The sequence below is a fragment of the Xiphias gladius genome, chromosome 24, assembly GCF_016859285.1.
Source record: "Xiphias gladius isolate SHS-SW01 ecotype Sanya breed wild chromosome 24, ASM1685928v1, whole genome shotgun sequence".
Classification (NCBI taxonomy): domain Eukaryota; kingdom Metazoa; phylum Chordata; class Actinopteri; order Istiophoriformes; family Xiphiidae; genus Xiphias; species Xiphias gladius.
Genome location: NC_053423.1, coordinates 24,249,812 through 24,275,426, shown reverse-complemented (window position 1 = coordinate 24,275,426; position 25,615 = coordinate 24,249,812). Strand labels below are relative to the sequence as shown.

The following is a 25,615-nucleotide window of genomic DNA, read 5'->3' as shown; positions in this document are numbered from 1 at the left end:
ATTACATATGTGCAAGGAGCGACTCGCTGTAATCACTTCTGTGCTCCACACTGTCTAATAAGTGATCCCTCCCTAACACATCACAAGAAACAGGAGACAAAATCCACAGTCCTTTACTGCATATGTGTAAAAATGGATTCTAATGTTCAGCTGAAGCTATTATGAGACTTCAGCAGCGTGAGTTATATAAATCCCGGTTGCTGCTGGTGCCGTGTCCCTTTATGGAACCAGCGTGCGACTATCCGGACGTGTCCTTCTGCTACGGCCCAGCAAGGAAACAAAAAAAAAAAAAAAAAGAAGACAAAACATTGCATCGAAAAACCTCAGGAACTCTGGAAGACACCGCTTTGATTTGGATAAGTCAGACTAACGAAGCCTCACATAAACCTTGGCTGAACCAAAGACGGAAAAACGATGGGGGATTTTATCCCCGGGTTTTTACACCGTAGTCACACCAGGTGGAGGACGACTTCACAGCCAGTTCTGAGAGTGGGAAACGTTAGTTCTGTCGGTGTCCATACAGTGTGGCCTGCGAGTCCACAGCTGTCCTTTCACTTAAAGTAGAAAACCTCCCTGACGGCAAAATGTGCCTCTAGCCTAAAAAACATGTCTCTCAGGATTGAATCAGAATTACGTGATACTGTTGATCTCTCTTTGGGTTCTGGTTCTTACTTGATATTTCGGTTAGCGACTCTGTTACCCTCTAAGTTACAGCACTCTGAGTGAGCTGGTCGGCTAAAAGACAGTGGGTACGGAAAATAAATACAATTCTAGTTTACAAGTGTGACGGCGATATTTAATCACGCAAGAGAAGTAACTTAAATCCGCCTTCAGTTTAAGAACAAGGATTTTACGTTTTCGGTCTGTTTCCTGTTTTGTTGTGTTCCTCCCCTGATATTTTAGTCACTTTGGAAAAAGACCGGCTGCAGAACAGATACAACAATCTGAGCAACGATTACAACGAGCTCCAGGCAAAACTCTTAGGTATGAAGGGTTCAGGATCCAACTCCACACCGCCTACCGAGCGTACATGTTATCATGCTGCTTTCCTGTTTTATGTCTTGCTGTTACGAAACACTGAGTATCACAGCCTGTTACAGGATGAAGTTAAAGCAGCCGAAGGAAAAAACTGAAGCCGAGAAAAGTTTCAAAACAAACAGAAAATATCAGTATTATATCAAATCACGTGATGACACTCGACCGTGCCTCTACTTTAAATGTTGAACTGTTTTTCAATGTGGATGTCTGTGTCAGCGACAGTCACTTCCAAACCTGAGTGAAAATTAATAGTATTTATAGAGTAAAGTAGGGAAAAGTAGGAGGCAAGAAAGATCTTCCACTCAATATGGAAATTACAAGTCTTATCAATTCCATGCTGACTGACACGAAATCTGTCTTTGAAACACCTGTTTGACATTTAGGGGAAGGGGTGTCCTGATGGATGGAAGAGATTTGGATGCAGTTGTTACCCTAAATTCACTGAGAGGAAAACTTGGTATGGGAGCAGGAGAGACCGCCAGCGCAGAGGAGCTGATCTGGCGATCATGAACAGCCAAGAGGAACAGGAGAGTGACCGAACAACTTTCAGACTGCAGAACTGTAAACCTGGTCACCGATTCTAGTAGAGCACCCGTAATTCAACCTGCTAGGGACATTTACGTCCACTTCTTTGTTGCTTTTGGACATAAGCTACGACAAAGGGTTCTCTTGTAAAAGGTGAGAACATTATTCTCTTTAACAGTTGTTGCTTTGTTGAGGGCACTGCACATTTGAAGTGGAACAAAAACATCTTGTCTCTGGAAGGGCAGAAAGAAAAATGTGGCCAATTAAATAGGAAGAATGATTAGCATCAGTGGAAATGAACAGAAACAGAGGACTAAATAATCAGGTTAGAAATCTCAAAAGGTTCTTGTCAGAGCTTCCTCCTAAAAATACATTTAAAACTGGAAGAGATAGAACATTTTTGGAGTATAAGCAGAGGGGGCAGCTTTCAATGCAGTGAATGGATGGGTGTCATCTCTAAGCCCGGTTTCCAGTTTTCATAATACATCTGTGATCGGCTTTATACCCATGATTCCCCGCGTTTTGAGTTGTCTGCAAATTTCCTATTCAAATTTATTTCAGTGTGAAAATAATCAGGAGTTTCAGCCCAGTTCAAATCAATATGTATCTTTTTATTGTCCCACAGGTTCTGGGCGTCAGGACCGACGAAACGGCCCACGTACTGGTCCTATGCAGTATTCTGCAATCAGCAAGGAAAATGGATGCAAAGTGGACGTCATGACCATTTTTATAAAAACTGGATCTGCGAGAATTGGATTTCCCTGCTGTAGTTGAGGACAGAAGGGTGTGTGGTGTTGAATTCTATATGTTCTATGTGTAACATTCAGAAAACCCTTGTTATCAATGACGCCAGTGGCCACTGAGTAACTGCAGTCAGCATCCTGTTGCTGAGCATCCTGGGCACCAGCCACGGCAGACACGAGACCAAGGTGATCGACCGGCATCGTGCTGATAGATCAGGCAACTAAAGGTACACAGTTATTGTAGTTTGACTCTAAACTATATTTGAGACCATAGACCGGGGGTGCCCAGTTTCCCAGGGACTGTCTAATAGAAAGGTGCGTCAGCACTCCCCTTGTTCACCGTGCAACCTCTGGTGTGTCGGTAACAAATCAGAGTTCTAGCTGTGCATGCTGGGTAGGCTACAGTTGGCTACCAGCTACTGGCCAGTTGTTGCTAAGCGCGTCGCGCTCAGTGTCGAACTGGAGAAGTTGAGAGCTGTGTCCATCCACGGTGGACGAGCTAGCTAAGTTGGCAAACCACAAATATGGCACAAGCCAAAAATCTGAAACCTGAGGAGGATAAGTTTTTGTTTACTCAAATTCAAAGTCCATCTGTCTTATCTGCAACGTGAGCGTGGCCTCAAAGAAGAAGGGCGACTTGGAACAGCCTTTCGAAACGGAGCACAAGAGCCACGAGACGGTTTTCCCAGTTAAAACACCACCGAGCACCTGAAGGCTCCGGGAGCTGAAGGGTCAGTTATTTTGCTTTTATGTTTTGCGGTGCCTCCTGAAATGATGCTGCAGGTTTTGTACTGTTGTGTTTTTTTGATTTCTAAGTTATCATAAAGACGCATCCTTTTTTATCTCATGTTATCTGGAATCATCAGGTTACGGATGGTAAATACCTGGTTATTGTTATTCTCTCTGTAATCTTTTGTTTTCACAATCGCTGCGCAGAATTTAATAATGCAGATGTGGCTGATCTCTTACACTAATGACAAGACTCACTATTATCCGTGTTTTGCTTTTGTTTGTATGCGAGTGTAAAGAATTTGAGATGCGTGGGTGTGAGTGCTTACAGGTGGGCTGTCGTGTGCAACCAGTAGAATGACGGCGGTATTTGCAAACGGTCGTATTTATCTACGAATAAATAATGAATATTCTGCTTTCGTTTGGCAAACGGGCCTCTGTCTCTTTAGGGGGTGAGTGGGTGTGAGCGTGATCGGGGCGTTCCTGCGGGATCCGTATCAGAGAAGAGTGAGCGTTGAAAGTCATGGTGTGGCGTCAGTATCTGAACCAACACAACTTACCACCGGGCCTGGCTCTCCGCGATCGCCTCTGGCTCCTCTGATTCCTGGGCCTCCCTGTATGAAACAAGGAGTTGCTCAGAAGCACACAGTCAACACATTTAAGTTCACAGCGTCTTACTTCTTACTTACACTGTGTGTGTGTGTTTGTGTGTGTGTGTGTGTGTGTGTGTAAAACTCAAAAACAAGCTGAGATATGAGTTTTAATTTGCCAAACTGAAAAGTGAAAAGACGACTGAGCTACAATGAACTAAAGCGACTCAAACTGAACATGAAACATGAGATGTGCTGACGAGTGTGTGTGTCTTTATCCATCTGCGTGATTGCGCGAATGAGTGTGTGGTACAGTCCGTGAGTTTGGGGATGTGAATACGGACATAGACGGTGCTGAAGTCCTGCTGTTGCTTTCTACCTGTTTGCTAAACTGCTGCTGCAAAAGCCCCCTAATGTACCATATCTAGGAACATGGTCTTCTGATACAGAAATGTGACCACATACACTTACACACACACACATATATATTATATATATATATATGTATATATCACATCACTGAAAAATGTTTGACTTTTATTTATGTTTCTTCAGAATCTAAATCCAAACCGAGTGTCATTGTAAGATCAAATGTTTCCAGCGAGAATTCAGTGACTGATGAGAGTGTGTGTGTGTGTGTGTGTGTGTGTGTGTGTGTGTGTATTTGTGTATGGCTCACTGGTGATCCAGCAGGGCCAGGGGGGCCTTTGCTGTCCTGGGTGCAGGTGCAGGCTTTGGGCAAGGCCGGGCAGTCTGCCTCCTTCCTCTGGGTGATCACAGCATGATGAAGATGACACGAAGAAAAGAATCGAAACAAGATATGGCAATGAAACGGCAGGAAATGTGATACAATGGAGCCGGCAAAGTTGGTGTGACTTCTTCATACTTATCAGCTGTGAATATAAGATATCTCACAGTGAAAGCATTTCTTGGGGTAATATTGCTTCTTTATTGGAGCATCGTCTTTTCAAACAGGAAAAATCTGTCATGGTTTTATTGGTTTGAGTTTTAATTCCCACTAATACTAATAGATTATTACTAAAGATGCAACATTCTCCAGGGGTAGATGATGGTAAAAATTATGCATTTAAGCAATTACTGAAAATAGGTGTATGCAAGAAAACCTCACTGACTTTAACTTTGAATGCTATCAAGACAAAAATCTCTGGTATGTGAAAACTTAGGATAAATAGCAAAAACAAGTATCGTAATAGTACAAATGCTTTGTGGGGTTTTTGAAAAACACCCTTATGCAAACACTATATACATTAGTGTGAGAATATTTAGGTCTGTGAACTGTTTAAAGTTATGTATCATGGCAATGATGCGGCAGATTCCTTTAAACAATTCTTCAATTAATAACATCTGTTCTGTGCACAGAGAGAGTAAACTGGAGGGAGGAGGGGCTTAGAGAAGTATTAACTTTGACCTCACCAGACCAGGAAGTTCACAGCACTTGTCTCTGTTGGCCCATGAGGTGCTGCAGACGATGTCAAAGATCTGGAGCTGGAACTGTTGAGGAGGACGAAACACAACGACAAATTTTAAAAACACGACGACATGTAAAAATACAAATCTGAATTTTCAACACCCCCAACGAGTCCAGAATATATGACACAATCCAGCGTGTTTCATGTGAAACAAAATCACAAGAAGCACAAGCAGGTCACAATGTCAACATCTGAAACTTTGTGATTAAAGTCAACTTAGCAGTGAAAATGCATTCAGGAACTTTCTCTGTGGGATCCACAACGACATCCAGTCTCTGTGACCATAGACAAGAGAAAGCAGATGTGGCATGTCTAAAACAAAGAATCTGAAGAGGTATTTTCCTTTCACATGACAGGATTTAACTCACTGATGATCTGCAACTGCTACAAATCACTGAATGTCCTGAGGTATTTTAGTGCTGTGCAAATTAGGCTTTTACTCATAATCCTGTCTCATGGCAAAACAAGGTTACCCTGGGTTTATAGCTTTCCTTTGAATCCTTTTAAAAAAGGTCTCTGTTGTCAGTTGGCTAAACGGGCGTGGTGAATGCTGAGGTACAAAATTAGAGTATTAGTCAGGACCGCCCTGTGATTCATGGGGTTTATGACAAAGCGGGAGATTCTTAACCTCATCTTGGTTTGTGGAAATAGTCCAAAAGCCAAAGTAGAAAGAAGAAGAAGAAGAAGAAGAAGAAGAACACATTCAGCTGCTCCTGCAGAAAAACGTCAAGAGAAGATAAATTTGTTCTTCTTTTCAACTTTTTTTCTGCTTCAATAATCAATCGATGGTGATGAATAAAGGGAAAGGATTAGCAGCTAGGCGGACGACCTCTTGGTGTCTCAGCTCAGTTTCGACCACTGACACAACTGTGGCCGATAGAGAACATTTTTTAAAACGACGTGGGTGAGGATTATTGCACACACAAGTGGAATTCTTCAGCTTCAGAGCATCAACATCAAGGGTTCTCTCTTCAAAGGGAGATCGAACCAATCAGACGCCTCTCTGCTCTTTCTGGAGGAGAGTGTCTAGAAAACCGATTTGTTTACCTTCATAAAGCTGCTCAAGGAAAAAAAAAAAAAAATTTGACATCACGAACCGCTGCAACAAGCACAAGATCAAACACTGTAAGTTACAACTCCTGCAGCGGCTACATCAGTTGGCCTTTTTGGAGAATATCAGTGTGATAGATTTGATCTTTACAAGTCGATCGCCTTCCCTCCAGGCAGCCACTGGTATCTGTCAATGTCACGACATGAAAAAAATCCACTTGCAGAGACTTGTAACCTGCTCGATAATTCATCCCGGTGAGGATTTAGTTGCCTGTAATGCCTTTTTACTTCAGATGTAAATGAGTGCCCCCCTAGTTGCACGCAGGGCCCAAAACTCTCCTTGGTCTAGCATTAAAGGACCAACACCAATATCCAGAGGGTGACAGCCAGCTCTCTGAAAGCCAAGATACCGGGGGGGGGGGGTCAGATGCGGAGGTTAAAAACAGGAGGGATCATTCTAACAGTTACAATAACGGTGAACATTTTGTTGCCTCTACTTTGTTTAGTGTCATGGAGTAAGGATCCGGCCGGTGTGACTATGTCATTGTGCGGCGCCCGGTACCTTGTGTGGCAGCATGTGTTAATGCTCGTGTGTGTGTGTGTGTGTGTGTGTGTGTGCAGGCTTTCTTCACCGGTGCAGAGTTGTCCTTGTTCCCCCTGGAGCGGACCATCCGGCCCAGAACTTCCACTCCATCAGTGGTGATGTTTCCCGCTGCGTTGATCGTTTTCTCGGCCACCATCTTGCAGTCAATCACCACTTTGGCGCTCGTCTTGCCGATCGCAATGTGAAGCTGCATGAGAGGAAACAGCCGACACGTTCTCTCAGTGACTCAAGTGCTTAACTGTTTTTTTGATGCATCGAGTTCCCGGCACTTGAGGCAATAAAGTCATAAATCACTTCAGATGATGGATGCTAACAACACATGCTTTTGTATCTGCTGCTGCGTGTGTGCAAATCCATGCTTCTCCATTTACAGGCTTTGCAGACGTCCCTCTGACCTGCATTAGCGCTGTAGAACTGTAAGATGAATCCCGTCGGGAGTGTGAGGTGTGAAGCAACGTGGCCCCATCGGTCTAAAGACCTTGCTAAAGGATATTTTCTCAAGATGTCACCTGTTTAGGAACTAAAAAAATATGGCAACCAGGTATTTCACTTAAAAAGTGAAAAACATGACAAAAGCTGATGAAAAACTGAACTTCTGTAACTTGCAGGAGACAATTTAATCCTTGTAAGTACAGAATTTAGAATATCTTCAGAACTAAATGCAAATTAACAAATTTTGAATAATCAAAATATTTCAAAAAAATCTTCAAAGTTACTGAACAACAACAAAAAATGAAAGAAAAAATACAGACGTGTGCTTCACATAAGTACTGGCCCCCTTCTGATGAATTTAAATTAGTTCCTCAAACAAAATGAAAAAACAAATGAGACTCACCTGTTGATAGTTTTCAGTGTTAACATGACCTGAATAAACCAATGAATGGTGGTTTTACAACATAAACAGGGGTTGGTTGTTTCCGGTTTCTTTTTCACAATGGTGAAGACAAGAGAGCTGTCTGAGAGCGTCAGAGATGTTATTGTCAAAAAAATAAATAAAATAAAACAATTCCAAAGGTTACAAGGCGATCGCCAAAGATCCTGAAATCCCTGTTTCAACAGTTCGTAATGTCATCAGGACGTTTCACAGTCATAAAACACGGCGCTAAGAAGAAACTCAATGAGAAAAGTCTGAAGGTTGATGCTGATGTGGAAAAAACACCACGCAAGACATCTAAAGAGCTCCGGGCTGATCTGGATCAATCTGGAGCGGTGGGTTCAGCCCGTACCCTACAACCCACGCTAAACCAGGTAGGGCTCCATGGGCGAAGGCCCAGGAGGACACCACCATTGAAAGAAAGGTACAAACAGGCAAAACTACTGTTTGCAAAAACTCCCCTAGATGAGCCCCAGTCTTTCTGGGATAATGTTCTATGGACAGAGGAAACCAGAGCAGAGCTCTCTGGGAAAACAGTGCATCAGTTTGTTTATAGGCGTCGACGAAATGAAATCATTAAGGAAAAGAGCAACCTACCTACAGTAAAACATGGTGGAGGTTCTATCAGGCTGCGGTGCTGCTTTACTGCCTCTGGTACTGGAGGCATCGAATGTATCAAAGGAAAGATGAAATCAGAAGATCACCAGGGAATTTTAGAGAGAAATGTGTTACCCAGTGTCAGAAAACCCTTCGTCTGGGGCGAAGGTCTTGGGTCTTTCACCGGGACAGCAGCACAAAAGAAATGGCTGAAAAGGGAAAGATGGGTGTTTTAAACTGGCCAGCAGTGAGTCCTGACCTGAATCCCATTGAAAACCTTTGGAGAGAGCTGAAATCTGCCATTGCAAAAAGGACTCCTGCAAACTTGGAAGAGGTTGAACGCAGAGCGATGGAGGAGTGACAGAAACTACCAGCGGACGGGAGCGAGAAGCTTCTGGATGGTTACAGGAAACGTTTAGAGGCTGCCATTGTTCCCAAAGGCTCTGCAACTAAATATTAGTGAAGGCTGCTGACAGTTGTGTCTGGGGAACCTTTTGTGTTTGTTTTATTTCACTACAATGCACGTTTTGTTTTTCTATTTTCTCTTGTTAATTTCAGGTCATTTGGCAGCTAGTCAACATAAACCACATGAATGTAGTGGTTTGGCTGTGCTGCTTTTTTGTATTTTATGGACTAATGTCCCTGAGGAGGATCAGTCTGTCACTCTGTCCCATATTTGCTCCATAAACTGTGGTAGAACAGCGCCCTCTTCCTGTGAAGTGCTGTAGAGCAATCGGGCAGGTTTTTCCCCCAAATCCAACCTGGTGGTGTAAACAGCTAAAATGCACGTCAGAGGCTGATACCGGCTTCCAGTCCACTGTCCTCCACCGTACTTCACCGTACGCATGTCCTTATCAGGGACAACGCACATTAATCAACACAGAGGTTTCCAGCAGTTACATTAATGCTTTAATGTTACTGTGCTGATAATATACTTTATCGGGAAACTGCTGAGTTGATAGCAATTAACTAAAGGTTTTAAAGGTCATTTTAAAACATGTTTAATAATTTAAGGGGGAGGCTTGAATTTTGTTATAACAGGAAAATACCGAAAGCCTGCGAGATAATCCCGAAGTGATTCTGTGTGGCTTCACGCACGCTTCTTCAGGAAAGACATCAAATCCGATTATACTGCCGACAGCCTAGTTTCAAAGCAGCGCAGGCTGGTGTTCAAAACGAACGCCTTCACAGAGAGCGCGTGGAACTGAAACTAGAATCACCGCCCCGAGCGGCGCCGCCGTTTGCAACGACACGCACAGGCAGCGCTGTCAGCACCACGGACAGTCGAGTGCCGAACTGTGAGGCGGGTGAGACGCTGCCTGGCTGCGCCGAGTGGCTCCTCAGCACCGGTTCCCCTGACACACCACCAGGCTGCCGTCAGCGGCTCGGTTTTATTGGCCTCGTGGAAGCTGTGCACGCAGGCACGCGCGCGCACACACACACACACACACACACACACACACACACACACACACACACACACACACCTGAAGCCTATTAGCTCTCTGTTAAAAGCACGCCTTTGTGTGACAGGAGTTAAAAGAGTTACTTTGGTTTTATTTTCTGAACGGATGCTGTAGTTCCAGAAAAAGCGGAAAACTAAAGACGCTAAGCAGCAGGTTGTCTTTGTCTGCTTCTCTATTGTCTTTTCTTTATTTAAAATCTCTTTTCTATGGGGTACTATTAAAATTCACGACAGTGCAAATTAAGTTCTTAAAATGTTCTATGTTTGTCCTGGCAAAGAGAGCATTCTAAACAAACACACACACACACACACACACACACACACAGGCGGCTCTAGAGAGGCCATACAGGCCCTAAACCTAAGAAGCCTGCTCTGTCATTTTGACATTTTTGAATTCGATTGGGACAAATAAGCATGACTGAAGCTGGCACAGTCTGACATTAAACTAAATATTCCTAGTTTGCGTGAAACCAGAAGAGATGAGTTTCCATTGTGCCTCGTGAACTTTGTGTTTAGATCAGAGGCATTAAATGCGGCAGGTGTGAATTCAGACAGAGAGACGAGAAACGACTTTTACTGTTTACTGCTTAGCATGCACAGGTGATTACAGTTTTACAAACTGCAGGATCCAGACTACTAATACCCTCAACTCCCTGTAATAAAGGGATTCATTTCCACGGCAGTAATCAGGATGTCAGAGGAGGTGTTACTTTATTTGACAGTTTGATGGCTCCTTTGATTAATGTTCCGGTGCGTTTGGACATAAACATTAAGTTTAAGCTTTACACAGAGACGTCACTGGGTTTTACACGCAAGCCGCTGAACTGTTTCTGTTTCTGTTCATAAGCAGGTGATTTACACCTCGCTGTAAATCCCTCCGGAGAAATTCCAGCATTTGCCTCATCGGAGGAAAAACATAAGTGTTTTACGTTAGTGAAATTAAATGAAAGAAATCTGATATATTTTAGTTTGTTTGCTAAGTGAGGAATAAAAGAATCTACAGCAGAGGTCCAATTAATGACAATATTAATAGTACACGTAGGCGTTTCTAATGTGTTTTCACAACACTGTTATCATCATTAGTGGTAGTGGCAATCGATTCTGACTGGCTGGAGGGGGTCCAACCTCACAGCTCTGACATGACCCACTTTACATTTAATCACCAGAGATAAAAAAAAATCTCGGCTGGTTTGAGCTGTTACTAGGCAACAGCTTCTCGTGCCGGCCCGGTCGTAAAGTGACGTTTTTGCTCTAAAATTGATGAATACGGTGAGGACACGGAGCCCGTTTCCCCCCAAAACAAGCCGCATTTAAACTAACATAGTCCTTAACGTGAGTGGTGGTGACTAATGTGCGGGGATGGCACTCAGGACAGGATTTGTGTTGAGAGTCGTTATCTGCTGTGGGGGTAGACTGAGCGCTTGGTCCGCCTGTTGAGTTCCACCGCTGCTGCGAAACGTCCTTTAAATGTCACGCGGCTGAGATGCGAGACTTCGTGTTGGTGCGCCGAACGTTTTGGAGCAAACGAACCCATTTTAAAGGGGAACGCTGATACGCAACAGGGGTTTTATTACCCATCGTTCTACACTGTAAACGGAGTGACTGATAATCCAGTTCTGTCGATCATCCACCGGGACCTAACCGTTACTGATGTTACAAAAATGATGACCACCTCTTCTGTGGAAAATATTTCCGGTTTGCAACCCTTCCCACTCCATGCAAATAATGCAGGGGATGGTTACATTTGTGCTGCAGTCAGAAAGTTAGCAAACTTTGGGCAAAAAAGTACTGGCGCCTGAAATCTGCACTGGAGACAAGGTTCACAATTAAGTCATGTTTATGCTCTACACAAGTAACAGTTTCTGATTTTTTCTAAATGTGGCCGCATTTCTTAAGTTGCAAACTAAAAATATCTGGACCTCTAGCGGATAAGAAAGTGTCACGGTGGCTTATTCTATATCAGAAAAACCAGCGGTGAAGTTGTGCTCGCGAAGCGCGCCACTTTATCTCCTGCATGCCCACAAGTGTTTGTGCGTGTGTGCAAATCCATGCTTCTCCATTTACAGGCTGTGCAGACGTCCCTCTGACCTGCATTAGCGCTGTAGAACTGTAAGATGAATCCCGTCGGGAGTGTGAGGTGTGAAGCAACGCGGCCCCATCGGTCTAAAGACCTTGCTAAAGGATATTTTCTCAAGATGTCACCTGTTTAGGAACTAAAAAAACATGGCAACCAGGTATTTCACTTAAAAAGTGTGAAAAATATGACAAAAGCTGGTCAAAAACTGAACTTCTGTAACTTGCTGGAGAGAATTTAATCCTTAAAGTAAGTAATGATGTGACAATCACCAAACTTGGGCGTTTCCACAGAGATGATTATCAAATAAGTGATGGCGTCTGATCCATAATCACACAGACCTCTACAAATGTCACGCTGACATGTCAGGTAGGCACCGCAGGCGCTGGTCCTCTAGGAATAGAAAATCCACTGAGCAGTGGCAGAGACTGGGAGATGCGCGCACACACACACGCGTGCACACACACACCGCGCACACACACACACACACACACACACGCACACACACACACACACACACAGCGGTAACAGGACAAAAGGTGAAAGGGTCGGAAGGTTAAGCTCTGCTGACAGCGAGCAGACAGAAATGTACGCAGATCAGTCAGTGAGTCCCAAACAACCCATCACCGACCCTAACACAAGACCAGGTCAAAACCTGGTATCTGGCTGGATCGTCCTTCATCTCCTCCTCTCCAACTCTCTGCGTTCACATATACAGTAACTTAATCCAGCTGAATTCCCAATAAAGCTGTTCTCATTTACATGTGTTTCTGTTTCTGTTGTCAGACAATGAAAAGTATGAAATAGCGACTGAAACGTGGCCCATTGAGACGACATGTTAACCAGCAGTCACTTCCAAGCTGCTGCTCTGCTGCTAAAATCCTGATTTTACAACCACAACGTCGTCTGACAGAATCACCAGACACACGAGTTAAAGGCAACGGCTGAGCTGTGATTTCAGGTGTATCTACCTGTAAAATGATCAGTCAGAGAGGAAGTTAGAAGCTCAGTCGCATCTGTGTCGGCTGCCGTGCGGTTAATTGAATGAGACACGTAGAGAGATGCGTCTGGAGGGAAACTCCAACACTCGGCCAGCCGACCAATGGCGCAGTCAGTCAGTCAGTCAGACAGTCAGTCAGACAGATATTCGTGTCTATAGGGCTGGTCCAGCCAACAAGACGAGCAGATTCGGGCCCAGGGCATGACTCAACCCGTCTCACTGCTCAGCCAGGTTTTAGATAAGAGGAGAACGAGTGCAGCGAAGGGAGAAGTAAGGAGAGGAAGGAGGGAGAGACGGTAAGGACGGGACAACTGAACAAATAAATGAACCAATACACTGACGAACAACTGATCCGCTCGACCAAAGTCAGCTTGTCGATAAGAAAAAGCCAGTCAGTTGTTCTGTCAGTAAAAAAGCCAGGTTGGTAAGTCAACCGAACACGTCACGTCTTTCAGTCACTCGCTCAGTCTGTGACTAATTTACACCGTTATTAAGATCAAGATCAGCTGAGGTTGGTCTCTATTCAGAATAAGAAATGATAAGACAAACGTTTAATATCTTCAGGGATAAGTAAATATTTTGTTAATTTCAAGGACATGTATTGTCATTACCTCTCTAACAACCATTTTGATGCTCCTGTGACTCCGAGTGCAGGTAGGTTTTTTTTTTTTTTTTCCCAAATCAGGGCACAGCTTCATACCTAATCACAGATGTGTCTTTCCAACGATGGCATTTACAGAACAAAAACGCCCATCGCTCAACCTCGAAATGTGTCAGCTCACATCAGAAACTGTAGCTTACATAACAAACGTCCTGATAAGGGTTTTAAGGCTGAGGCAGAAATTCATCTGACGCCTGTCAGTCACGTACGTTAGTCAGACAGGAGCAATTCTGACCTTGTGGAAGCTGCCGTAGAAGAGTTTTTGGATTTCCGGCCCTTCAAAGGTCACGGTCTGAAACTCCCCTTTGTAGTCGTTGTTGAAGAACGTCAGAGTCTTTCCTCCATCTGCAGGAAGACACAACGACTACGTGTCAAAAAATAAAGCATGTACCAATCTACAAACAAAAAAAACAAAAAAACAAAAACTCGACAGACACTTTTGTCCAATACACTTTACACAGGTATCGAATTCATAATGGAAATCCGAACAAAACAGCTTTTACCTGAATTTCTCCACATGGCGTTCCTGGTGGATCGTACGTTCACGGCATAATTCAAAGGGTTTGTATTTATAGAAATAAAGCAGGAACAACTAAGATAGATGAATTTGTTCATATTTATTGTTGGCTGAGATTCCCGACTCACTGTCCAGGATGACTCCCACCAGTGGCTCGTTGTTCTTGTTGAGGATCTCCCAGAGGGCAAAGGGCTCCTCTGGTGTGTTGGGCAGCAGTCTCAACAGCAGGGTGATGGTGTAGTCGGACGGAAGCCCCTCTGGGTGGATGTACCTGCGAGCCAGAACGGAGACAACAGACCCAGGTAAATGTCGTGAAGCCTTCTTGGTTATGATCTTGTTGGGCTGAACAGCTGGATCATGGGTCTTGGTACAGTCGGCTGGAGACATCAGAGCTTGTTTCACCTAACTTCGAAAAACATACTAAGATGTCCATTGTGTGAGATCCATGCAGCAGTCAGCAATAAAGCGTTCGATAAACGAGGTGAAGACAAAAAAATAAATACAGGTACAATATACAGGTGAATATATCTGCGTACCTGGTTGGCTGCGCCAGCAGTGCGTCACTGTGCAAGTGGAAACAAGGGAAGGTGTTGAAGGTGCCGGGTACCATGGAAACGCCAGAGACGCTGCTGTACCGATTCTCCACCAGCCCAAACAGCTCCATCATGCGGAAACCTGGCGACAGACGGTAGGAGTTCATGAACATGGTATACAATTAGGGCCAGGGCCAACCCATTGTTGAGTGACAGCGGCTGCAGACAGTTTAGTGCGTTAAAAAAAAGTGAGAAAGTCATTAACCAACAGTGAACCACAAAGCAACATCAACCTTACCTTGTCATGAAATCAGCCCCGTTTCAATAAGATGTATTTATCTGCGGGAGGTCTGGTGATTTTATCACTACATGCACTGGTCAGTGATTTCAGTTCTATTGGAGTGTATGTGCTTGTGATGTTGCTTATGTCAAAGTAACAACTGCAGCCTCTGTTTCTTGGCACTCCTGTTGGTCCTCACACAATTTGGGAGCAATTTAAAAAACAAAAAACAAAACAAAACAAGATTTTCTGGAGAGACACTTGTATTTTAAGAGGGCAGCTGGGTTTTTGAGCCGTGTTGGTTTTTCGTCATCTGCCTGACCTGTTTGATGTCTGTGTGACCTGTGGCTACTGGTTAACACCAATCTTCGGTCCCGTTCGTGAAACCAGATGTAAAGGGGGAAAAAAGGGAAAAGAAGCAGAAGAGCGGGACTCAGAGAGCTCAACCTAATGGCTGTTGTAAAGGGCTGCCGTTGTTGGGCTAAGATGCCACCGGCACTGCATGACAATGCGCGATGCAGACGAGAGTGAAATAGATATTCTGTTTGTTTGAGGGTCTTAAAATGAGCATAACTGCACATAGGCTCCTTCTGAACGTCAGATGTACACTGCACTGCTCACATCTACATTGCATACGAAGTAAATACATGGAAAAGGCCTCCGCAGTTCACAGCAGATTGATATTCAGGGGTTTCTCTTTGAGTTCCCTCTGCGCTGCTCCCTTGTTTTCTGTCTGTCGATACGTCAAAGCACGACACACCGGCTGCAGTGAAGCAACATGTATGATCTCTCACCTGGTGTTGTGCTGCCGCTCATTGGTATAGATGGACAAGCTGGGGAAGAGAACAAGGTGTGCTTTTTATTGAGAGGACATATACCTTCATACAGCCTCGAGAGTCAAGACAAACTTTTCAACGCTGAAACTAAGAAACGTCACACATGACATGAATTTAAACTGTTCCCAGTGACAATGACGTCAGGTTTTCAGACTCAACTCTGTCCTACAACAAGAAACAGGCCATGTCCGGTCACTCACTGGCAGTGGCGGCTTCACACACAAAGGTCACCAGCTTCTCTTCGATCTTCTTGAAGGCGTCCAGGTCGTCCACGAAGAAGACGTGCCTGTCGCTGGGCTTACTGGCGATGCTCACCAGCTCCCCGTAGTCAGCGTCAGCAAAGCCGATAGCGAACACGATGTAACCTGGACAGGAAGACGGAGAAGGAAAAGCCTTGGTCTTCAAACGCGGATGGGGACTCTCAACTGTCTTCACCACATGTGAAGCGTGGTGGTGTACTGTGTGCAACGTGCAGACTGAACTAGCGGACATATCATTTAGCCGTTGATTCTACCCAGTGTTCTATATGGGCTCACCAATGACTACCCGCTTGACTGCACCACCTGGCAACATGTTCTTTTTATCAGGTGAACATTTAGCTGTAGAGCTACGGAACCAAACCAAACAGACCACACAAGCTTCTTCTCAAATCTCAAAAACCAAACTGGATCTCTGACCTTCCATCTGCATCTCCTTGGAAACCTTGTTGACGTCGTCCTGGGATCGGCCGTCGGTGAGGACCACGAGGACATTGGGGACTCCCCTCCTGACTCCTCCCTCCACCGTGAAGATGTTTTCCTTCACATGCTGGATGGCTCGACCTGATTGGACAGACGGAGCCACCAATCAAACCCAGCAGATTCAGACAGAAAAGTTCATTTTGATTATTTGCTAAACGGGACAGAGAGAGCACAGATGCTTAACAGCAGCAGTAGAAGGAAGATAAACAGTAGCGGAGCTGGGTGGTGGTAAGAGGACACACAGAACATTTTGTTTTCGATGTGTTGATTTCAACTCACAACAGTCAAACTTTGATCCATTTCAGCCGCATTCCCAAGTTCATCAGAAGTCATTCTGACAGAAATTGAATTAGTGATGATAATTTGACAACAAAGCTCTGAATCACAACTTACAACAAATCAAGAAACTCCCTTGGGAGGACACGTTTATATAAGTAACAGCTGACAGATCAGAGAAGAGAAATGGCCTCTAAACAGAAAAGTTCTGCCTCACATTCGACTTTTTCCTGTCTCACTTTTGCCAGGAGACGACGCCCACCCAAATGCTGATGTTGCTCTCAGGCTGTAGGATTCTAATTTTGGTGCCAGTTAAAATGCTGCATGTGAAATTCATGCGGCAGCAGGAAGATCTGTTTGTCCTCCGTTTGACACCTACTGTGTGCTTTGTGACTTAAAGCGACACCTCTGATGTGCCACTGCTGGAGTTTATCCAAAGAAGTGAGACCTTATTAGCATCTGAGTTTGTCATACGAATGAATTCTTAGATGTCACCGCAGGGTAAAAAATGTATTTCGAAAATTGAAACATTTAGTGTGATGACAGTCCGTGATAATTGGTGCACAACGCGCTGGTGTACATGAACATCAGAGGGAGCTGCATCAGAGGGGCCCAGCGGGGACACCACAGGCCCAGTAGCCAACTGTGACAGAATGAATGAAGACAATCCGTTTTGTCCATCTAAGATGTCAGGAGCCGTGAGTAGCCTTTCTACAGCAGTCAGGGTCCAGCTCTGAGACCAGATCTGAGGCCAGATCTGAGGCAAGTGCCACGTTCACTAAAGTACGGCGCCACTCTGCTTTAGGGTCCTTTCGAGGAAGGGATCACAGAAGTTCTGCAAATGACAGGTGGAGTTTTAAAACTGGCATATTTACGCTGGCATGGTTTTGGAATGTGAAGACTGTGTAAAATCCGCCGTTCCTCTAGGCTGCAATCGTTTAAGTCAAAAGACTCTCTGGTTCCAGCTTCTCCGATCTGAAGATCTGCCGATTGCGTCTCTCGTCTCGTTGTAAACTGAATTCCTCTGGGTTTCGGGCGGTTTGCCGATATTATGCAGTATATTACACAAAATGCGTCAGTTTCTCCGGGCTGCATACCGACCGCAGGCTTTTCTCCGGGATGTGTGACGCAGGATAGAGCAAACCGCTACTGCAGGGTTGTTACATTTCCGTGGAGGAATCAAGGAGCACCAGGTATTTCACACGGATTCAGTAATCAACCACTCCCCAGGCCCGTGGGAACACTGGGAGACAGATTACTAACAACATTGTGCAGAATGAAGTGACCGAGCGCTTTTAAACTCCCCAAACTGCTGCTTCCTGATAGAAAGAAGGATTAGTGCTTTACAGTGTGGCATTAGCGTTGGGAGAATGTTTCCCCAGCAGTGTCGCTGTTACAAATCTGTTTTCTGAAACTGGCTGCGCTGGTTTGTACACAATGATTAATGGGTACGACTCTCGCTGCCTCCCCGCAGACTTCTCCTCATTACACCCGCGCGCCCGAGAAATACAGGCTTCTACGCACCTGTGCATGTACCAGATTGTGGGCGCACGCGCTCTTGTGGAAACGTGTTTTACATGAACGTAAGCCTCCAAACACACGTTCACACAGGGGGGAAAGTGCAAATGTTTGACTCGCACACGCGTGTATTGACAAAGCACACGAGCAGTCACACAAGTGCACACGGATCTAAGTTTCTGTTTGCGGCTGCCGACTGCTCAGTGAGTACTGACGTCATCAGGAAGGTGCGGACACGCCGAACCGCCGACTCGTCTCACACAGGTGCCCTCCTTGGATTTCCTCGGGGGAAAAGTTGGATGTTACCTGCTGCTGCAGCCACAGTACTTGTACACTGGTGTTTGTGTGTTGCAGTGGTTTCAAGCACGCATCTCGACAGCGCTCGCGCTTTTCCTGAAACTCCAGCCGACTGCAATAATCGCATTCAGTCGGCAGGTTTGCCGGCTTCTCCTCTTCCTCGCCAGTCTCTCTGCGCTGTGCGTAACTCACCCGTCTTGGTGTTTCCTCCCTTGTAGGAGATCCGGTTGATGGCGTCCAGCAGTTGCTCCTTGTCGCTGTACGAGTTCAGCTTGAACTCGGTCCGGGCGTCGTCACTGAACTGGGCCATGGCCACCTGCCGCAGAGTACAAGAGGATTACTAATCAGAAGCAGGAAAAAGTTTTAGAGAATGCATTCAATAACCCAATTCCTCCACATTACAAAAAGACCTTGGTCCTTGTGATATACAACCACGCGGATACTTTTGGTTTCGAGGTAAACGCCATAGGACGACAAAGAAGCCTAAATTAAAGAGTAAAAAAACCCATTTCCATCATGGCGGAAGTTTCAGACGCAGATCTCAAAATATCTTCCCACCGGGCTCAGCGGCAGTGCCTTACTGCCCTCTCCCGTTGAAGGTCTCACGCCCGTTTCGGCCGCCGGGTGTGGTGGGGTGTGGTCAGGAGTGTGCGCTGCTGTGCGTTGTGTTGTGATGCAGTGGCACAGCCTCCAGTGGGCGTTAGGTTACTCTTAAAACACCAATATACCAGTTACACCTACAATGACGGTTATTTTACTTTGGTAAAATTATTTTCAAGAAATAAAATAAAATAAAATAAAATAGAAGTACACCACGGTGAAGGTGATTGGCAGTTATCTTCCACCCAGATTAACACTCTAATTCCCAAAAGCCCCGTTTCTTTCGTGGCCCACGTCCGTTCCTCTAACGAAGACAAAACACTTCCCGCGGTTTTGGATTTTAACTTCATGTACCCTCCGCCGACAGCAGAGCGTCTTGAGGCTTCACCTGTGTGCGGTGGAGGAACATCGCCCTCTACCCCTTTTCTGCTGCAAAAACAAAGCAACACATTTCCCTCCAAACTCTGAAACGCCTGCTCGCGCGTGGCGTTCTTCGTTTAACGCAGTCGAGCCGATGATTCAAAATGAATGTGATTGTGAAACAAATTATGTACCATTTTAAATACAAACATCTGATCTTAATCATGTTCCATCATTAAAAGGAGCTGCGCATGTGTTCTCTGTACTTAAGAAGAACCAGGCTTGACTTTAGTCCCCGTGTTGTGACTGAATTGAGCTCCGATCTCCAGAGAGAAAAAGGGAACAGTGACAACATGTAAATAAACTAAGAACTAAGTCTCTTAAGAACACGGCAAATTGAGGAAAGCTCTGTAATGCAGGGAATAAAAACGAGCTGTTTTCATCAGTGGCAACTGGGAGACCACGCAGAAATATTCTCTAGTTGTACTTAAGAAGAAAAACGTGAGTGAGAGCAGCTTGGTGGACCGTATTTTAAGAACACAGAAGAAGAATCTGAACACGGGACTGAGCAGGGTTTCGACCACCCGGGGAAACCAGGAGAATCCTAAATCATATGTAAACCACTGACCAACAGTGATTTAGTTTGACTAAACAAGTGACTGAAAAAAATGGGAGACAGGTGAATCAGTATTTCATTAGTCACTGATCTGTAAGCTCTTTGTTTCTCCCAGTTATCTGATTTCAGTAAATCATTAGTTAAACTGCTTTTCCTGGCATCAATGCCACGAGGACAGAGACAAGATTTTTCCTCCGTGCATTCATCTGTGTTTAACTTAACGATGGGGTTTGTGTGATTTGGACAGGCCTCCACCGGCGCGCAGTGCCCCTTGTATGGCACGTGGACCGCCACTGACGCTCTCTTTTCTCTTCTCTTCCTCCCTCCCTCCTGCCGGCGCCGTGCGAGGGCACAAGCGTGAGGGCGGGCGCGCGCTCCGGGAGAGCACCGTGTTACTTTTGCCACGCCCCTGAAAGAAAACGCGGCTCCGGGCCTCTGGCTGCCAAGACTTAAGAAACTAGGCACGGTTTCGCTGTTTGAAGAATGCCGGAGAGTGATAAGAGAAAGCGAAGCAAAGGAACGTTCACGGCGACATCCCGACCCCCCCTCTGCGGTACCTGTGTGCCATCCGGGCCGATCCTGTCCAGAGCGCCGGTGGTGCTGTACAGGAAGCGGATGATCTTCAGGAAGTTTTCGTCACCGATACTCCAGGACCCATCAACCAGGAAAACTAGGTCTGCTCTGGCTGCCTTACAGACTAGACAAGAGAGAGAGAGGGGGGGGGGCGATCTGAGGAGAAGCAACAAAAACAGCCAACTCTTTCCATTTTCTATCTCCATCTCCATTTTGTTGTTGACCAGGAAAACTAGAGAGGACAGACGACATTTCTTCCTATTTTCATGTCGCTCTCGTGGTTGTAAAAACTTTGCTCCCTCAATATGATTCGTTTTGCTCATATTAACGACATGTCTAGTTAATGACTTGATATTGTTCACATTTCTTGCCAAACAGTTCGCCCAGATTCTCCACTGAAGGCTCTCTGAAACCGAAATTGGCTGCTGTTTCCACTGGTACGACCACAGTCTAACGTGTCATTTATGCTCCACATTAATTTTGTATCCCTTCGCCGGTGAAATCACCCGAGTGTCGTCTTATGTTGAGGAGAGTGACGGAGCCAGAGAAGGCTTAAAGAGCGGTGAAGGAATGACGGATAAACACTGACGCAGAGAAATGTGTCCATTTTGATTCCAGACGGAAGCTAACTGAGTTTCTTTGAATATTAATACTAAATGCACTTTACACATTGATTCTGGATTACCCAGAATTGAAGGGCCGGATGCTGAAAGTGTGGAAAGTGACTTCCATGTCTGTTGTTGCTGTTGTGGGTCGGCTGCTCTGTCTTTTGCTTTGTTTGCTCCGTTTGGTGGAAAGAGGATTTTCTGAACCTCTTTTATTTTCTTTGCTTTCTCTGCCTCTCGTCCTCGTTTTACCAGTTTTGTAACTTTGCTTTCATTTGCGACTCGTCGCTGGTCAAATAAACAAACTAAGACTTGATTCTGATGGATGACAACCCAGGAATAAAAGAAAATCAGCTTCTGAGGAAAGTAAACCTTTGATTGATTAGACTTGTAAATGAATGAAACTGTGTTAAACTCATTACATGCAGACCACAGAGTTGCCGCCGTTGCTCTTCACCAGTCACTCCAATCGCTTCTCTTTCTCCTCTTATAAAATCACATTTAAAGGGTGAGCTGCTGCCGGATTGATCTGCAGACAGCTTTAATTCTGTCATCTGCTCTTTGTTTACTGCAAACATTTACTTAATAAACCACATAGGACGAAAACAACAAAGCGATTTTTTTTTCCACAATGAAAGCCTGCGGCTGGCATTAATCGAGTTTTCTGAGGGGAGAAGCGCTAATACAGATTTATTTTAAGTTCTCGGTTCAGCCACGGCTGCCGCGTCGACACCTCTGCACCTCCTGGTAAATATGAGATAGAGGGAGGGAGGCAGCGAGTTACGAAAAGAGAAAGCGGATGAGAAAGAGGAGAAAGAGCTGACAGGTGGTGGATTAATACGTCTTACAGGTGAAGGGAAAGGAATTTGAAACCCTTTTCATGGCAGATTCTGCACAACAAACATACTTAAATGTGTCACCGTAGCAACTAGAAGTGACTGGACATCGAGCTGGAAAAAGGGGAAAATATTTCAAAAACAGATTCTCATATTTACTTGGTATCTTGTATAAATGTACGTGTGGTGTTCTTTGAGGACTTCCTCCGTTTAATGATGCCAGTTTGGTGTGTGTGTGCGTGCGTGTGTGTGTCAGAGATGAAATGAGTGAATTCATAAAATGAGCTGGAACACTGAGCGCGGCCTTTAACTGCTTTGGGGATCCGTGTTGTGTGCTGGATTTTCCATATGGCCCAGGCGATCTTCTGCCTAGCGAGAGATCCGGAGCTTTGCTGGCTTTCTGGAGGGTTTTGTGTGGACTTGGTACCGCATGCAGTGTGTCACACAGTGTCAGCCATCAGGGAGGGATTAGGATTTTACTGGGATGGTGGAAAACGCGGGCCGACGTATAGGTTTCGTTTTAATGAAGGTAAGAATAAAGATGTATGAAAGTTTGTTTTAGGCGTTAAAAATGAGCCACATTTGTGAATGTCCAGTGCCCGTGGCACCGTTTGGGATTCTTATCCATCACACTGCAGCATCGGGGCGGCGTCTCGTCGTCCCAGATTTACTCAGCAGCGCGACGGCCAGAGTCACCGTGAACCATGATCTCTGAAGACAGACGCTGTCTCGCCTCATCTATGGATTACGTTGGTGCTATTTATCTGGTAAGTTCATTAGACTTCGTTTCGGCATCACGCGCTGTTCAGATGGCAGCATTAGACCCTGCGAGGTCATATTTATTGGGATTTACGTGGGCCTCGTATTTACGCAGGTATCTATAGTCTACGCCAGATTTGGCCAATGGATCGTTATTTGCCCACCATCGTATAAACTGTAACACTGAGCTGACACGTGGTTTGAAAACAGACCCTATTAGTGACCTACGAAGGTTTTTAAACCTACTCCACCATTAAACAGCCCAACACCAGTGAATAGGAACTCAGTGTCCAGTATGTCTAATTTGCTGGAACCGCCTTCTGTGTAGTTTGAATTCTGAACACGCGAGTAGCTTGGACGAATTCACACGACTGCAGCCGGTGAGGAGCAGTGCACACACACACACACACACACTCTCCGTCTCTGTCTCCGTCTCTGTCTGGGCCCGTTCATTGCGCAGCTTCACCTTCATTCATAAAACCAAAGTGTCTTATGAACGTGACGTTATTTCCAATCGTTTGGAAAACAACGGGGCTCCGTCTCACCGGCTGATTGCTTATTCCAGCTTCAAATATTCTTTCAGAGACAGAGGGGGATCATCAGTAGGACGCTGATAGGACAAAGACACATGAGCCGTACCGTACTTTTTCCTTTTCCCCTCACTGGTATGAAAGAGCTTTGCGGTGTTTTGAAAATGAAACCGTTGGTGACAGATATGTGAAGAATGTGAAATACATGTTTGTGGAGATGGGAACTGCTGTAACAGATTAAAGACTAACAAGGTTTGCATTTTTACGACAATTGTTTGAAATTACCCTTTTTATCTTCTGTCGAAAATCCATCTCTGTAACTACGTGTTCTATGTGTCGTCTGATGTTATGCCTGCATGATGACTGGAACTGAAAATTATTGCTAAATCCTTCACCGTAGATATTTTTGTGCCGGTTATCACATTTCAGAATTCAGTGCCTGTGTGTGTGTGTGTGTGTGTGTGTGTTGGGGGGGGGGGCAGTCAAAGCTTATTTACTCTGTACGTACGACACCAGCGCAGACGGACACTAAACTCTCGTCCTCGCGCCTCAGACTTGACAACTAACATCGTCACGTCTCATTTTCATTTATATAAAGTGAAATGTGGGCGAACACCGAGCTAAACTTATACAACAGTTATAACCAGAGGGGGGAAAAAAAATTAAAATGAACGAAATTATATTTGGACAGCAAACACCGTCGGACAGATTCCTGTCGAAAGCAACATTTTTCTTGACTATTGCTGGGAAACTACTTGAACTTATTCTGTGTGTCGACCTGCTGTGTCACCGGAGAAAAAGGCCTTACTGTTCTATATATTTCTTGTATTAATTAGAGAGCAGAGTTTGACCTCCGAAGATGACAGGTATCCTTTTGATACACTGAGAGCATCACAAACGTGTTTTCCTGAGATCTACCAATGACCCACCCCGACTAAAAGCGGCTCCGGTCCCATTTAGGAAACCTGACGTTGCAGCTCGATTGAATTAAGATATTTCCTTCCTGGAATCATGCTTCCCCTGCTCATACTCAAGCTGTCGTGTCTATAGAGTTTGTCCGGCTGATTTATATAGTGGTGTTTAATGGGGACGTACTACTCATTTAAAGTTAGGAATGTTGCCGCTGCTCTCCATTACGGAACATTGCCCACTCTCCGTCTTTAGCATTCGCTCAGGTGCGTCTGACAGTGCTATTGTGATCGTACTCCAGGGAGTTACGGGACTATTCAATGTCCTGGCCTAAATTTGAAGGGGCTGTACGTGAGTCTCTTTGCCGCCGGGCGCGGCCTCTTGCCGGGGGCTGGTGGTAACGGTCACTCATCAAGAGGCTTGTGCGTCGGTTGCGTTTACAAGACAAGAGGTTAGAACGACGGCTAAACAACTTTGTACCTTCAGCTGTCAGATGAATGTCATGAAGTACAATATTTCCTGCTAAAACGTCGTGGAGTAGACGCATAAAGCTGCATAAAATACTCAAAAACAATTACATCAAAACTGTACTTAAATACAGTACGTGAGCAAACATACTTTGGTGCTTTCCACCAGTGGCTTTGACCCCAACGTGCCAGGAACAGAAGGAAACGTTACCTTATATTTCACCTATCAGCTCAAGTGACGCGAATATGCTGAAAGCTGCTTTCGCCTCGCTCATCTGACAGACTGCGCTGCCTCCTCTATAGCGTCAGCAGCCACAGTCACTACACTGACTTCTGTTTGAATCCATCGTGTGACTCGTCTGAGCAGTAAAACCGAAAAACCCGATATTTAAACCAATACATCCGCATCAAGAAACTGACAACAGTCAGATGACAACGTCACATCAGCCCTTACCTTCTTTGGCCGGGGGGATGGTGGGTGGCGGGGTGGTGGTGGGGGGCCTGGTGGGCGCCGGGGTCGGGATGGGTACTGCAGAGAGAGAGGACATGAGAACACACAATTATGACCACATTAGGCGTAAAATCACCACATGCCAGAGAGAGAAGCGAGCCTCAGGCAGACGCACGGTCACAGGCCTCAGGTACGGAACCTGGGAAATGACTACGTTCGGCTCTGTGATTTCAGCTCCTGTATAATTTGGCAGATTGATCACAGTGTCGGCTGCAGTCTAAATCAAACTCCAACTGTCTTTGCTTTCAGCTCCTTAGCTTTATTCTGTGTGTGTGGTGTGCGTGTGTGTGGGGTTGAAAAAACTAGATGAACTAGCCCCCCCCCCCCCAAACATACACACACAGTTTATTCATCCTGTTTAGGCAGTAAATCAGCTACCTGAGGCTCTGAATTACTTGTGATGGCAGGTAGG

General features: G+C 45.2%; 1 protein-coding gene across 3 annotated transcripts in view; it reads right to left on the bottom strand.

Moving 5' to 3' along the window:
* LOC120786193 (collagen alpha-1(XIV) chain-like) overlaps window positions 1-25,615 on the bottom strand; it is a 132,461-nt gene that overhangs the window by 19,486 nt on the left and 87,360 nt on the right. For all 3 annotated transcript variants that reach the window (XM_040121439.1, XM_040121441.1, XM_040121440.1), the window contains exons 25-37: window positions 25,147-25,221; window positions 20,571-20,710; window positions 18,630-18,753; window positions 16,284-16,427; window positions 15,807-15,971; window positions 15,565-15,603; window positions 14,494-14,632; window positions 14,086-14,228; window positions 13,676-13,785; window positions 6,798-6,956; window positions 5,060-5,137; window positions 4,305-4,391; window positions 3,596-3,649 (exon numbers count right to left, since the gene is read on the bottom strand). In XM_040121439.1, coding sequence (XP_039977373.1) covers window positions 3,596-3,649; window positions 4,305-4,391; window positions 5,060-5,137; window positions 6,798-6,956; window positions 13,676-13,785; window positions 14,086-14,228; window positions 14,494-14,632; window positions 15,565-15,603; window positions 15,807-15,971; window positions 16,284-16,427; window positions 18,630-18,753; window positions 20,571-20,710; window positions 25,147-25,221 — 1,457 coding nt within the window. The remainder of the gene's footprint in view (window positions 1-3,595; window positions 3,650-4,304; window positions 4,392-5,059; window positions 5,138-6,797; window positions 6,957-13,675; window positions 13,786-14,085; window positions 14,229-14,493; window positions 14,633-15,564; window positions 15,604-15,806; window positions 15,972-16,283; window positions 16,428-18,629; window positions 18,754-20,570; window positions 20,711-25,146; window positions 25,222-25,615) is intronic.